At 50.4% G+C, this 15,938-nt stretch overlaps 1 protein-coding gene across 1 annotated transcript in view; it reads left to right on the top strand.

The window, feature by feature from the left end:
- Positions 1-2,473: 2,473 nt before the first annotated feature.
- Positions 2,474-15,938, top strand: part of MYO9B (myosin IXB) — a 65,200-nt gene continuing 51,735 nt past the window's right edge. Inside the window, exon 1 of the mRNA XM_012728930.1 lies at positions 2,474-3,339. Coding sequence (XP_012584384.1) covers positions 2,500-3,339 — 840 coding nt within the window. The 5' untranslated portion in view covers positions 2,474-2,499. The remainder of the gene's footprint in view (positions 3,340-15,938) is intronic.

The raw sequence follows: 15,938 nt of genomic DNA, 5'->3' as shown, positions 1-15,938 counted from the left end.
CGCATCTGGCTTGGAAGTACAAAAATGATTCATTCACCTTTTGATAATGCAGAAAAGGGAGCAAGATGTAATAAGATGCACACTGAGGGAACCACTTCCATTCAGATTCTACAGTTTTGTTTTTTTTTTTAAACAGCTTTATTAGATGCCTTTGACACACTATAAATGTACTTAAAGTGTGTGGTTTGATGAGCTGTGCTGTATGCAAACACCCAAGCTTATACTACGACAGCCAAAACAGTGAACACATCCATCACCCCAAAGTCTCGGGCTCCTTTATCATACTGTTCTGCTTCCCTCTCCCAGGCAGACTGTGATCAGCATTCTGTCTAGAGATTGGTTCCCATTTTGTAGGATTTTCATACATGGACTCCTACAGTACGGACTCTTTAAAACTTTACTAAAGTGAAATTCACCCCAATAAAACTTAACATTTTAAAGTGGTATTCAGTGGCATATAGTACATTCACTATATTGTACAACTACCACCCCCATGAGCAGTCACTTCTGTCCCCCTAGACTTGACAACCACTCATTTGCTTTCTGTTTCTGCATTTGCCTATTCTGGACATTTCCTTTAAATGAGAGGTTATGCTATGTAGCTTTTTGTGTGTCTGGCCTCTCTTCACTCTACATATTTTTGAGGTTCTCCTTTTCGTGGTTGAGTACTATTCCACAGTGTGGATGGCCCACCTTGTGTTTACCCCCTTGTCTTTTTTGGACCTTTAGGTTGTTTTCACCTTTTGGCAGTTGTGACTCATGATCCCATGAACCCATGTACAAGACTCCAGTCCTCATTTTTAATCTTTTTATCTGTCTACAAGCAGAAATGCTGGCTCTGCGTTTTTGTTTTTTTTTTCTTTTTTTCTTTTTTTCCTAGCTTCATTTACTCCGTACACAGATTCTGGATTGTCCCATGCTGTTCGGTGCTGTTCCAAGAACCAGTAGTCCCTTCTCACAACCGAGTAGTGTTTTGCTGTGTAGCCAGTTTGATTATACCCTGGGGTTGCTTCCAGTTGGGGGCTCTTAAAAACAATGCTAAGAACTTTCATGTATAATCTCTGTGCAGATATCTGATTCACTTCTCGAAAGTGGCTCTTAGGAGTGGAACCACTTGCTGGGTCACATGCTGGTCATATAAATAACGTTTAAAGGAACTGCCAAAATGCTTATGCTACTATAACCAAAGCAGTTGCAGACCATATGCAAATGAGTGAACACAGTTACATACCAATAAAACTTTATTTACCAAAGCATGTGGCAGGTCTGCTATAGTCTCCTCCCTCCTTTTGCCCTTGTGGTAAACCAACTCGTCTTCATTCTTCAGAAACAAATACATATTTAGTTGTTTATTTTTACAGTGTTTGCTTTCTTTTCTCACGTGTGTACCCCATAGAATTTCCACCACCAGTTCACCTGTGCACGGTCACCATAGACCCTGTGTTCTTCCCGCCCTTGCCCCAGTCTCTTTCCCTCCCCCTTCCCTGCAGGCCTCCCATTTGTAGTTGTCTTTTTATTGTTGTTTGGTTTTGTTGTGTTTTATATTATTATTATTCCCCCTCCTTGGTCCCTCATTTTGTTCCCCAATATTCCTCTAAGTGAAATCATCTGCTATTTTTCCTTCTGGCTTACTTCACTGAGCATCAAATGCATATTTTTAATAAGTGTTTCATTTTGGAATAAGTTCAGAAAATTTGCAGACACAGTAGAATCTCCTGCCCTCTCCCCAGCTTCCCCAGTTATGAGCACCTTACCTCATCAGGGCATATCTGAACAAAAAATAGAAAAATATAAGAAATGGACATCAGCTATTAACCAGTTCCTGATACTATTCAGCAGCCCCAGTTCTTCCATTGTGTTCTCTCGCTGGCCAAGGACCCATTTCAGGAAACCCCATCGCACTTACGTCCCTCAATCTCCTCAGATTGTGGTGGTCTTGGGCAGGTGGGGATCTGGCTGGGCACCTGGGGGGTGTTCTTGTGATATTAGGATGGAGTTATGGATTCTACAAAGGAATGTTCTCCAAGCAGGTCTGTTGAACAAGTTTTGAGAGCTCTCCTTGACTTCATCCCCCTTGGTGGGGTTTCAGGGGCACTGGGATTTTGGGGTAACGTGGGCCCATGGAGCCAGGCTGTCATCTGCTTTACTCTGGGTGGAAAGGGACAGGAACTATGATGAAGCAAACTCTAGGGCAAAGATTTGATCTTGAGGTGGAGGGGCGGGTGGTGCCATTTTCTAGGCACCATGATCCTTGGATCTGTGGTCACATTTAAGTACAGATGGCAGCCCTTCTATACTTAGGACTTTTCAGAAAAGTCCTCTTTTGGGCACGGGACTCAAATCATTGATCTTAAGCTCTCCAACCCAAAGAGGGGTAGCGGGGATGAGTGTCTAATCCTCCCATCATCACCACCTCTCTGACCATACACCCCTCTCCTTCCAGCTCCAGGATACGTGCCCCGAGCCTGGGAGGCATGCTGAATCTAGGAGGCTGGCAAGATGAGTGTGAACGAGGCGGGCAGCGCTGGCTGCCAAGGGCAGGCGGCCTACCACCTGCGCATCTACCCGCAGCTGGCCACCAGCGAGAGCCAGGCCTCATGCCGCGTGATGGCCACCAAAGACAGCACCACATCAGACGTCATCCAGGACGCCATCACCAGCCTGCATCTGGATGGTACCAAGCGTTATGTGCTGGTGGAGGTCAAGGAGACTGGTGGGGAGGAGTGGGTGCTGGACGCCAACGACTCACCCGTGCACCGTGTGCTGCTGTGGCCACGGCGGGCCCAAGATGAGCACCCGCAGGAGGACGGCTACTACTTCCTGCTGCAAGAGCGAGAAGCAGACGGGACCATCAAGTACGTGCACATGCAGCTGGTGGCCCAGGCCTCTGCTGCCCGGCGCTTGGTAGAACGAGGGCTCCTGCCCCGGCAGCAGGCCGACTACGATGACCTGTGCAACCTCCCTGAGTTGACTGAGGCCAACCTCTTGAAGAACCTGAAGCACCGCTTCCTGCAGCAGAAGATTTACACCTACGCGGGCAGCATCCTTGTGGCTGTCAACCCCTTTAAGTTCCTGCCTATCTACAACCCCAAGTACGTGAAGATGTACGAGAACCAGCAGCTGGGCAAGCTAGAGCCACACGTGTTCGCGCTGGCTGACGTGGCCTACTATGCCATGCTGCGCAAGCATGTCAACCAGTGCATCGTCATCTCCGGGGAGAGCGGCTCCGGCAAGACACAGAGCACCAACTTCCTGATCCACTGCCTCACCGCCCTGAGCCAGAAAGGCTATGCCAGTGGTGTGGAGAGGACCATCCTGGGTGCTGGCCCAGTGCTGGAGGTGAGCAAGCGGGCAGTGGGAGGGGTCGGCCAGCCTGGGCGAGTGAATTTCATTAGTTTCAGGCACGGCCAGGCAACCGCCATGGAGAGAGTATGATTCAGAGCCCCCTTGAATCATGAGGGGGTGCTAAACCCATCCTAAGCTGAAAATGCACTGAGTGAAAAATGCATTTAATTCATCCAACCCATCACACATCATAGCTCGACCTAGCTGACTGTAAACGTGCTCAGAAGATTGATGTCAGTTTCCAGTTGGGCAAAGTCCTCTAACACAAAGTTTACCTTATACCAAACAGTAGATTGAATTCACTGAACAGTAGATTGAACTCATGGATTGAATACAGTACCCCATAAAGTGTGGGTCGTTTCCCCCACTTGTAGGGCTGACGGAGAGAGGTGGGGCGTGCCGCCTGCTGCCCAGCATCACTCACCTGGGAAAAGATCAAAATTTGACGTAGAGCTCCTACCGAATGTGCATTGCTTTCATACCACCATAAAGTGGAGTGATCCTAAGTTGAACCACCGTAAATCTGGGACTGTGGGGGGCAGTGCCAGGGTCAGTTGAGAGGCTGTGGAGCGAAAAGGAGCTTCAGTTGTGTTTTCACGGGAATATCGGCAAGGCTAGGTAAGCAGGTTTAAGATTAGCTGGTTGGAATAATTTCATGGCTCTGGGGTACAGAAGCTGCCTTGGTTAGGTAGTCACTGGCCGGGGATTGGGCATGAGGTATAGTTGTGAATGTGGTACAGGGTGTGGGCGCTGCCTGTGTTGGTTTTCGTGTGGCAGCTGTGCTCATAGAAATTAACTCACCTGGGAGGCGCAGGTCCTCCAGGGTCAGCCTTGCCCCAGGTACAGGATATAGGATACAGGAGTTCCTTGTTTTGTGGCATTTTGCTTTATTTCACTTCACAGGTGTTTGGGTTTTTATAAGTTGAAGGTTTGTGCAACCTTGCATCAAGCAAGTCTGTCAACGCTGTTTTTCCAACAGCATGTGTTCCCTTTGTGTCTCTATCACATTTAATTAAGGCTCATACATTTTTTTAGACACAATGCTATTGCACACTTAATGGACTGTGGTACAGTGTAAATAGATCTTTCATCTGCACTGGGAAACAAAAAAATGTAGTGTGTCTCGCTTTATGGAGTTATTTACTTTATGGAGGTGGTCTGGAACCCAGCTGCAGTGTGTCTGAGATATGCCCGTATTGAAAACAAAGAGGCCTGGTTGACTCTCTTGATGCCTGGTGGGGGCAGGGGAATGGCAGTCTGTACTGAGTCCAGCAGAAAGGAAGGTGTCCAAACGGAGCCTTTCAAGGAGCCCTTCACAGTGAGCTTCTGGGGCTCGGGGCCCGAGGTGGGTGGGAAGCAATAGGGGAGGTCATCCCTGTTGGCTACTCTCCATGGAAACATCGCTCTGTCCCTGGGGGAGCACCCCTCACTCTCTGGTCTCTGGAAAAGACCCATCCACTTCTCAGGACACAGTGTAACCATCAGCCCCCGGCATTGCCCCAGCAAGGTGTGGGCTTGGGGTCTGTACCTCTCTGGCTTCGGACCCTGGTACTCTGGGTTTTATCCTTTTAAAAACATTTCAATTTAACATTAATTCAGTCTTATGAAATATAGTGATGTAAATTGAGGAGGTTTAGATTTGTATCTAAATGTATTGGACGGCTAAGAACTCCATGTAATGCTCCTCCAGCTTACATTTAATTGATGAGTCAGTGCTGGCACCTTGTTGTTCGCCGAAGTTCATGGTCTGTACCAGGGCTCTTGCTTGATGGTGTGCGTTCTTTGGGTGTAGTAACATAGCTACTCATGGCATCATACAGAGCAGTTTCACTGCCATAAAAGTCCCCTGGGCTTCTTTTGTTCATCCTCCTCCCCCAGTCTCTGGGAGCTTCTGAATTTTTTTTTTAATAGATTTTATTTTTACATAGAAGGACTGGGGTATAGGCCAGAGGTGCGGGGGGTAAATGGATTCACCAGAGACAGAATGGGGAGCAGTACATGTGGATCTACTGAAATACACTGCTGAGGGGAGCAGCGAATCAGACAGGAGAGTCTGCTGTGCCTTGTGGGTCACCCCCTGGCTGGGGATTGAACTTGCTGCAGTGGCTGCCAATAGCTTAATAGTACTAAGGCTTAGCCCCTTGCGCCACCGAAGAGGTCCCAACTTCTGGTGTTTTACTGATCTTATATGAGCTTTTCCAAAATGTTGTATAGCTGAAATCATACCTGCATTGGTCTTTTCAAATCAGTTTCTTTCACTCAGCAGCATGCATTGAAGATGCGCTGGCTTTTCCTGGCTCGAAGCCTCATTTGGTCTGTAACTGAGTAGCAGCCGCTGTCTGGATGTGCGGCCCATCTGTCCACAGGACTCCACACTTTCCCTTCTCAGAGCCTGACTTCCTGCCTGCCCTCCACCCCAGGGGTTCAATGCAGCCACCTCAGGGTGCATTGAATTCCCTGAAATTATATGTAGGCTGCGCCTGCCGAATACCTTCCTTTCAGTTCCTCTTCCTTTCAGAGGATCTCAGCTCATCACAAGAAATTAACTGGGGTTGTGGGCCCTGGCCCTGGGCCTACATATGGAGCCTCTTTCTGTCTTCTCCTGTATTTGTAACATAAAGATTTGTTTTCCTTTTTGGCACAAATGTTTGAAAATTTTCTGTATATTCTGGCCACAGAAAGTCCTATTTTCTCTTTGGAGCTGTAACCCTGAGTTTATTCTGATGGACCCCTCATTTTGCAAATATTCTCTGAGCATATGTGCTGTATGCCAGGTGCCTTTCTAGGGCCTGGGCTGTGCAGCGCAAAGGCCTAATCAGGTGATTGGGAGCCCTGCCATGAAATAAACAGGAGGCCTCAAATGTGAACTAAGAGCCAAGGGAAGGGCAGGTAGACTGGAGGAAGGAACCAGGCGCCAGGGCACAGAAGAGAAGTGCACAGCATCAAGGAGGGCCAGGCCAGTGCAAAGGCCTTGTCTGGCCTGTTGGACAGTAGAAAAGGGATCTGAAGGGCTCAGGAGCCGCTGGGTAGGAAGTGAGGACAGGAAGGTGATGAGCAGATCATTTGGGGGCTGGGGTGCTGCCAGGTTCTGTGTGGTCAGGGAACTGTGCAGCGCGGTGTCCTGGTGTCTGCCCAGTCCCTTCCCAGCTCTGCAGCTCAGCTTCGGTGAAGCTGCTGAAGGTCCCAGCAGTGCCCATGTGAGCAGCCGCCATGCCAGACCGGTCACCCCTCATGGAAGCAGGCAGGCAGGTGAATGTGCCCCCAGGTCTCAACTCCACACAGAGAGGCAGGATTGGCAGGCAGAAGAGTGTCTTTCTGGCTGAAGACCGTCAAGCTTCTGGATGGTGTTCCTGGGGGCGGCCGTAACAAGTGGCCACAAGTTGGGGCCTAGAAAACACAGGAACTTAGCCTCAGTTCTAGAGACCAGAAATCTGATAAAGGTTTCCCTCGCTTGCTGACCGTAGAACATTTGGTAGGTTGCTTTTTGGATCTGGGAACACTATATTGTTAATTTAATAAATAAAATCGATGTTTTTGAGAAATCCCATTGATAACCCCAAAATAACCCACCAAATCATTCTACTTGCCCAAAGCCAGGGAGGCTGGTATTCAGGTGTAGCAGGGTCATGCTCCCTCCGAAAGCTCCAGGGGAGTCCCTGGGCACTGGAGGCATAAAGGCTCTGACTGTATCGCCCCGGCTCTGCCACCTGGTCACAGGGCCTTCTCTTACAAAGACACCTGTCCTGGGGGATGGGGCTCCTGTCATCCTGGGTGATCTCAAGATCTCAACTAGTCATGTCTACAGAGGACTCACTGCCAAATTAGGTGACATTTTCAGGTTCCAGGGGACAAGGATGTGTCTTTGAGGGACACGAATCAACAGCTTCTGTCAAGTGACAGCTGGTAGTGTCCAGTGCCCTCTTGCTCAAGGCTGTCCCAGCTCGGCCTTATCCTGGTGGAGTGTGTGATTTCTCCCTCTCAACTCCATGCTCCTCCCCGCAGTTACCCTAAGGGATTCTGGCACATTCTTCAAGGGTTGTTAGTCACTGTCCATGGTAGGCGTGTGCAGTGCGCACCCATGAATCAGATGCCTGACCTTGCCTGGCTGCCTCCCTCAAGCACCACGGCAGCAAGACTGAATTTCCCCAGCAGTTAGCAGCTGCTGGAGGGTGGTGCCCGAGTCTGCTTCCAACACAGGCGTGAGCCAACCCACGTAACGGCCATAAATGTGCTTCCTGGGGTGACTGGAAAGGGAGGTTGTTTTAATTTAGAGCTGTGTTTTCTGGCCACTGCACATCTGAAGTTCGGTTCGTGTCATCCCCTGTGGTTGCAGTACCTGCAAGGCACTGAGCAGCACCCCTGGATCCCACTCACCAAATGGCAGCAGGACCCCTCCCCCTGATTCTTGGCAACCAAATACACCCCCAGACATCACCACAGACTGATCTCACAGGACCCAGCCACTATTTTTTTCAGGTGCTGATCAGTTAGGAAATATTCCACAAGCAAATCCCAGCTATCCCGGGCCAACCTAAGACTTACTTTCTAACAATAGGAATAATTAGCTATGGTGCCTTCAGGCCATCTAGGTGTCAGGCTTTGGGGACCACAAGGTTGGGGGTGCGGGCTCATAACAACAGGGATAGATTCTCTCCAAGTCCTGGAGATTGGAGATCAGAAGGCCAAAAATCAAGATTTGGTCAGGTTGCCCTTTTTGGAAGCTTCAGGCACGTGTTCATCCAGGCTCTCCCAGGTTTATGGGGGCTGCTGGTAGTCCTTGGCATCCCCAGGGTTGTAGTTACATTGCCCCAACCTCAGTCCCCGTCTCCCTTTCTGTCTGTGTCTCATAGCTCCATTTCTTTTCTCTTATAAGGACACTTGGTTGCTTTTAGGCCTTACCCTTATCCAGAATGACCTCACTCAGGGTCCTACCTTAGTCACATCTGAATTAGGCTCCATTCACAGGTTCCAGACCAGGAAGTAGACTTATAGTTTGGTGGGACACAAGTCAGTCCCTTACAGGTCTGCCAGACCAGGATCAGAACATTGCCTGAGTCTCGGCCTGTGTTCCCTCTGCTTCTGGGTGAGATTTCCTCCCTCACCTCGGCTGGGGCCACAAAAGCCAGAGACTACCATGACTTGCAGTGCTGGGGACTTTTTCTCAGCTTCCCAAAAGGAGAAGTTGATTTCTGGGGTTTGGGTGTCGCCGGGCGCCCCCGCTGGGTGCGGGTTGCAACCTCACTGTGTGCAATTCTGACCAGAAAACAGGAAGGGGGCACTGTGGAAAGCGGGTTCCAATCAGCTGATCTGCCACCAGCTGCAGTTAACTGTTGCTGTCACCATTTCATGGGACATCACTTGGCTACATTACAGTGCCTCTCCCCACCCCCCCAGCCACCCAAGGTCCTCCTTGTGTGCTGCTGCGGTGCCTGGCTGGTCCCAGGCACCCTCAGAGACGCGGGACTCAGCAGCCTGCAGCAAAGACTACTGGGCCAGCTGCGAAGCATGCACTGCCTCTCCCTGGGCTTGCAGACCTCTGCATTGTCAGGTGCCGCTTTGCTCTCTGACCTCGCTGAGGCCAGGCTTCTTTTTGTCTTTCCTGAACTTTAACAAGTGCTACCAGCATTTGCCGACATGCACAGGGTTTAATTTTGAAAGCAGAAATGAAATGCGGATCCTTGCTGATGGGGGCCATTTTCCCAGACAGCCTGAGGCCTCTGTGTAGGTGGCACAGCCCACCCTGGGGAGGTGGGGTGTGGGGCTGGAGCTCACTTCTGCCCTTCCCCTGGCAGAAGAGGGGGTTGGATTCCCCAAAGAGCCTGTCCTGGGGCCAGGATCTTGTGCCACCTTTAGTCCTAAGCCCTCCTAGGACCCCACAGACAGTTGCTCACATGACCCCAGTTCCCCCTCCACCCAGCAGACCACTGTGTCTGTTCCCACCCTCTCTCAGCACTGGGCCCACCTGGGAAGGCCAGAACCCCACAGATATCCCACTTAGTGTTTGCCCTCAGGCATACCTCCCCTGGCCATGTCTTTCCCTCCTGAGGGAGGGGTGGCCCAGCCTTTGCCAAGTGTTGGAGGCACAAGAGTAAAGTTGCTCAGCTGGGGTGAGAAAGATAGAAGGTTCTGAAACTAGGGGTGTACCTCTGCAGTTAGGGTTTCTGTTTAAGAACTTCATTGAGATAGAGTTATCTATTTGAATATTAAGTTAAAAAAAAAGTTTCATCCATTTAAAGTAAAAGGCCGGTGTTTTTTAAGTCCATTCACTATGTTGTACAAATTTATCATCTCAACTTCTGGAACATTTCATCACCCCCAAAGAGACTGTGTCTCCGAACAGTCACCCCCTCTCCCAGCCACCGGTCTGCTTTCTGTTTATGGGTCTGCCTGTTCCACATAAATGGCCACTCTGTGGCCTTTGTACCTGGTCTCTCACTCAGTGTCCTGTCTTCAGGATCATCTGTGTTGTGGCATATGTCCAAGTTTTGTTTCTTTCCATGGTTGAGGATACTCCACTCCTTGGATTGACCACATTGTTTACCCTTCACCAGTTGTCTCAGGACTTCTTTGCATGGCCAAATTTGCAGTCAGCTTTCTTCCTGCCCCTCCCCTGCCCTGGCACCCTCCTGTGTGCGTATCAGTGGTGGAAGGGGCAGGGCCCATGTGATGATGGGCCCACTGGAACCCACAGGTTGGCTGAGCCAAGCTGATGGAGGAAAGTGGAGCCCTGGCCCAAAACTTGTTCTGGGCGTGCTGACTGGGGGGGTGCGGGGTTACCTCCAACCCTGTCTTTGTGTACCGGCTGCACCTGCTAAGAGGCCAGTGACCAGAGGGAGCAGAGGCTAGCCACCCCGAGCCTCAGGAAACATGGGTATGTTTGTGCATGCCATCTGGAGGTGCCCCATACAGATTCCCTGAAGGGTGAGGAGGCAGGGTCAGAATGGCCTGGAGCTGCCGAAGGGGTGCCAGGGGGGCCAGCTGTCTGCGGTACTACTCCTAAGGGAGACGTGACCAAAGATTCCCTGACCCCAGAGCCTAAAGGGCTCATCAGCCAGCTGTATTCAGTACATCTAAGTGTGCCTGGCAGGCAGGGCTGTTTTCATACACTCCCAGGAGTCGGTGACTAGGGCCACCTCTCACCCCGGGGCTAGCCACGGCCAAGAAAGTGGTCACTGCCAGGACCAGAAACCAGCTCATGCCTTTCTCATCAGCGGTGAAGCACGCTCCAGCACAAGGCCGGGGTTTGTCGTCAGGATTGGTCTTCCAGACGCTGAGCCATCTGCAAATGTTATTTTAAGAGCTAGTCATGAGTGGCAGAGAAGGCAGTTTGAATTCTGCCCCGTGCAGAGAAGCCACCGCTTGCTTGTGGGTTTCCTTGCCACAGGCATGCTGAAAGCACTCCCGTGACTTCCTGGTGCCCCTGGCACAGGTCCTTTTGCACTGGGCTTCTGTGCCCAGTGCCCTGGTCCAGCTGGGGTGATTTTCGAACCTAAACCCAGAAGTTGATTGTGGTTGAGTTCATCTCTCAAACATCTATCTCAACAGGAAGCAAGTCAAGACTGCCGGGATGGGTTTTGCTGCTCGTGGTTCCTGTTCACTTCAGTAAAATTGTGTGACGCATTTTATTATCGCTTTTGGTTTTACATGGATGCTTCTCTTGGCCTTTTCTGCTTTTTTCTCATATTTGCTTCATTCGTTTCCAGTGTCTTCGTTCTCACTGGAGTTTTCATTTCTCTTTGTATAGACAAGGGGCTAGCAAGCAATAGTCCAGAGATTAAATCTGCCCATACCTGTTTCTAGAATTGAAGTTTTACTGAGAGCCATGCCTTTCACTTATACAAATAAAATAAAGTTTTGCTGGCACACAGCTATGTCCATTTATTCACTTATTTGCCAAGCCTGTTCTTTTTTTCCTTCCTTTATTGAGGTAACACTGGTTTTACAATAGTATATTTAGGATAATAGCTTCACACCTCCTCAGATTATGCCACCACCCCACCCCACATTCCAGCCCCCTCATCCTTTCCTTTCCCATAGACCCTGTGTCCTCTCTCTCCTCTGCTACACACACACACACACACACTCTCGTCTCTCTCACACACAACCCTTTTCCCTCTAGCAGCCTCAGCTCTGCAGTCAAAACTCTAGGGTTTGTTTTGTTTGTTTCCTCAATCCTTTATGTGTGTGTTTGCTTTTCTTTATATCCCGCATATGAAATCACCCTGTGTTTGTCTTTATTCTTCATCTTATTTTACTGAGCATAATTCCTTCTAGTCCTGTCCATGTTGTCACAGATAGCAAGATTTTTTTGTTTCTTTTTTTTAATAGCTGGGTAGTACCCCATGATGTATAAGTAGCACATCTTCTTACTCCACGGCCCTGTTAATGGACATTAAGGTTGTTAACATAAATTAGCTATTATGAATAGTGCCAAGCCTAGTTATTACTACAAAATTTTATTGGCACAGGTCACATTCTCTCATTAAAGTTTGTCCGTGGTGGCTTTCAGACTATAATGACAGTAGAACAGTGCTGGGCCCGCAAAACTGAAACTATTTACCACCTGGACCTTTACAAGAGGGGTTTGCTGACCCTTCGGACCTCCCCATGCACAGAGGACATTCTGGAGTTACTTACTCTTTTTACTTCTGTTCAGCATCCCTGTCCCAAGTGGGGAAACTAGGTTTCCACCCTCATCCTGATAGCCCATATCACCAACATCACCACCTCCAGCCTTTCCGCATCAAGTTGGGTGTTTGTACGCATACCTCTACATCTGCCCAAGGGGGGCTCAAAGAGGTTTTGGGCAGTTAGTGAAAGGAGGACTCAGATGTAGATGCCTTAAGGGTTGGGAGTGCTAGCCCAGCCTTTCGTCTCTCTGAATGCTAGCACTGTGTCCCACAAATGCTGGGGATGTTTTCTTGGTGGGAAGGGATTGGGCTGTGGTTCAGGGCGATGGGGTTTCAGCCACTCTGCCTTGCACACACACAGAAGTCCCTCAGAAGTTTCTCTCTGAACCTTAAGAATTGATTTCTGCCAAGAGGCACACAGTTAGCCAGAGGCACAGTGGGATAAGGACTGAAGGGCTTGCTGTGCCTGGAGACACTGACCCTAGCACCTCCCAGAAGCCTGAATGGCCTCGTGTCCTCCACCAGCTGCTGGGAGTGGGATAAGGACTGAGGGGCTTGCTGTGCCCAGAGACACTGACCCTAGCACCTCCCAGAAGCCTGAATGGCCTCGTGTCCTCCACCAGCTGCTGGGAGTGGGATAAGGACTGAGGGGCTTGCTGTGCCCAGAGACACTGACCCTAGCACCTCCCAGAAGCCTGAATGGCCTCGTGTCCTCCACCAGCTACTGGGAGAGGTATGTGAACCTTTGGAGGCGCCCAGGGCAGACTGAAAGTGTGCACCCAGAACCTTACCATCCCAGGGTTGTGCCAAGCAAGAGTCTGCAGGGTGCTCTGGAGGCCGGGGGATAATTCCATCAGAGGGGGTAAGCCCACATGGGGGTGGCAGCATTCCTAGCCCCAGTGCTTAATGCAGACCAGCAGCCTTGTGTTTCCTGACTCACCACAAGGAAGTTAGGAGACACAGTAAACTGCAGGAACAGCTCCCAAGAGCCACATGGGAAGGAATCGGAATGGAGAGAAGGTGATAGATCGCCAGGTGGCCCAGCCCACCTGGGAAGTGGGGCCACATCCGAGCAGGAGGGGGGCAGAAGGATGAGAAGGTATGTCTGTCGGGGTACAGAGAGGATCAGGGTGCCCGAGGGCACTGGGCTCCAAAGCCTTTAATCAAGGAGCACTGGGAGCACCAGGCAGGAGCTGGCCTCCTGGAAGGCATAACCCTCCCCCACACACTCTGCGCCTCCTGTGCCCTGGAGACCTGCCTCTGGCACAGCCTGGACACTCTGGAACATTCGAAGGCTATTTTAGACAAAAGAAATCATATTTTTAGGAATACTGCTTCTAAGAGAAGAGTGAAATTATGGGGTATATTTTAAGCCCCCAAAAAGGCCTCCTTGGAATTTGCAGAGTTGATTAAAAGGCAAAGCACAGCTCAGGGCTGGGACACCCCTACCACGGCCACCACCCTTCCGGAATGTTCCGGGCATTTTGCTACATTTGGTGGGATGTGAGGGCGTCTATCTGTCTATCAGTTACATCTGCCTCACTGTTTGGGCTGGGAACATGAGCAGCAGATGACCACAGAGCCTGGTGACTGATTTCTTTCCTAATGATTACCAGGAAAAGAACAACTCTCAGGGCCCCCTCATAGCATCACCAAGGAGCTGTTCTCTGAAGTTGCCTTCTGTGGCACTCAGCCTCCGCTGGCTACAGCTAGTTCCCTAGTCCAAGCACAGGAGGCCCTGGGAGCTCAGGGGCTCCCCGCGGTCACCTGTCTTGAGGAAAGGCTGAGGGGTTGAGCCTGAGGCTCACAGTCACACACCCAGCCACAGACCACCCAAGGACCCCGGCTCCTCCTGGGTGGAGGGGAGTGGGCAGGCATCCTGACCCAAAGCCTTCCATGGGGTGGGCTCTCAGGAAAGGCTGGGTGGTCTCATCAACCCCTTGATAGCACACCGAGTGACAGCAGCCTGTGAGAGTTTACAGAGCCCCAGTGAACCTGTGACCACACAGGGATACCCAGGTTTTAACTGGGTCTCAGGCTGGTTGTCAGGGGACCTATGGCCGAATCTAGATCTGGCTTCTGCTAGGTGGAGACCAGGGATGCTCTTCAGTACCCTGCAGTGCTCAGGTCAGCCCTCTGCAAAGAGTCATCCAGACCCAGATGTCAGCAGTGCCCGTGCAAAAACCTGATCCAATTTAGGTGCCTTTAGGACGTGTACGAAAGTCACGCCATGGCGTCTGGGCAGTCTTTGGTGAGCCGTGTGGATCTGGAAGACGCAGGCTGGAGAGTCTGCTCCTTGGTGAGATTTTGCAGAGAGGGTGAGAAAGATAACAGACATGTAATTCCTAAGGGACCAGCTCCGGTTCTGCCAAATTGCCTAGACTGATTCTTGCCCTCCCTAGAATGTGTCCATGTCCCTGCCACCAGAACTTGCAGTACTCAGTCCAAGAGCTGCCGTCCACATGCAGTGTGACCTTCAGTAAGTCTCTTGCCTTCTCTGTGCTCTGCTTCCTGATCACTCCACACCAAAGGCTTTGCATGTGCTCTCTGGAAAGCTAATACTCTTGCCACCATTGTCTGCCCTAAGCCAGGCTGTCAGAGTCAGAAGAGAGATGAGAACCTCCATGCCATGATGGTTAGGACCATTATGTAGCTTGGTGACAGCTCCGCCAGTCAGCCATGGAGAGCAGGGAGTGAGCGAGCTCTGAGTTGAGGTGTGGGAGTGGCGACCTTGGGGAACCTTCATGTGTACCAGTGGTCTTTCACACTAGATCTAGACCTATCCAGAGCTGCTGCTTCATAATGAAGAGGCAGCAGGGAAGGGGTTCCATGAGGGACTTGAAGGCTGGAAGCAGGCTTATGACAGAAAAGTCAAAAGGGAAGGTCTGCCCCCAAAAAGTGTCCAGGAGATTTTATTCCTGACCACTGGGGATAGTGAAGATCCAGTGGCCCTCCCGGCCTCAGGTAGCATGGATTGTGGCGTCCCGAGGTCCCAGCATAGAATGACCCACCGAGGCAGGCGGCACTTGCTCCGATGCTCCTTTTAAAAGCGTGATGAAAACAATGAGATCCCACTCAGCCGTAAAAGGAGTGAAACCCTGACACACCCTATAATGTGGATGAACCTCAAAAACCATGTGAGAGAAGCCAGGCACAAAAGGCCACATACTTTAGAGACCTCGTTTATTTGAAATGTCCGGATCAGAAAAATTCAGGGGCAGAAAGCAGATTAATGGTTATCAGTGACTGGCAGAGACAGGGTCTCCTTTTGAGTGATGGAATGTTCTGGCATTAAAGAGAGGTGACTCAATAGAATAGGCATATTGAAGCAGAGTGGGCTTTACACATGTGAAATACTCCCTGTTAGCACTGTTACCTCTCCCACAGGGATTCCTTCCCAAAGATCTTGCACCTTCCTGCCATCTAAAAAATAAAAAAGAAAGGAGTGACGTGTACGAGTCCTAGACTACATTCCAGCAGGTGCAAGTAGTTAGCAGACAGGAGCCCCGCCACACTGGACCTGCTCCTCTTACTCTGAGCTCTTGGGTCACCCTAGACACCCCTGAGCTTATCCATCTCTTGGACCTCCACAGGAGCCCTGGGCCCAGCAGGATATGACCATTGTGGGGTCAGACCTGAGCCCTGGCCCTAAGAAACAATCCATGGGCACCTTAGATGGAATTTCTCTAACAGCGGCTCCAAAATGTTGTGTCCAACCCACTTCTCCATCCCTGGACTTCAGACATTCATTTTGCTAGTGGATGAAACTCTTAATGTCAAAGATGAGACCATTTGCCATAATGGATTTAAAATACCCTCTCCAGGGTACTCAGTCTGTATTAAGCCACCACTCTTATAAACTAGTTGGGGCCCTTCTGGTGGTGCAGTGGGTTAAAGCGCAGCACTGCAAAGCTAGTCGCAGCCTTTTTAGTGTAAGTTGGATCCCTGACCCCAGAAGTAACC

The sequence above is a fragment of the Condylura cristata genome, unplaced genomic scaffold, assembly GCF_000260355.1.
Source record: "Condylura cristata isolate star-nosed mole 26May11 unplaced genomic scaffold, ConCri1.0 scaffold00024, whole genome shotgun sequence".
NCBI classification, from domain to species: Eukaryota; Metazoa; Chordata; class Mammalia; order Eulipotyphla; family Talpidae; genus Condylura; species Condylura cristata.
The sequence above is the reverse complement of the archived record's forward strand: the minus strand, read 5'-3'. Positions and strand labels throughout refer to the sequence as shown.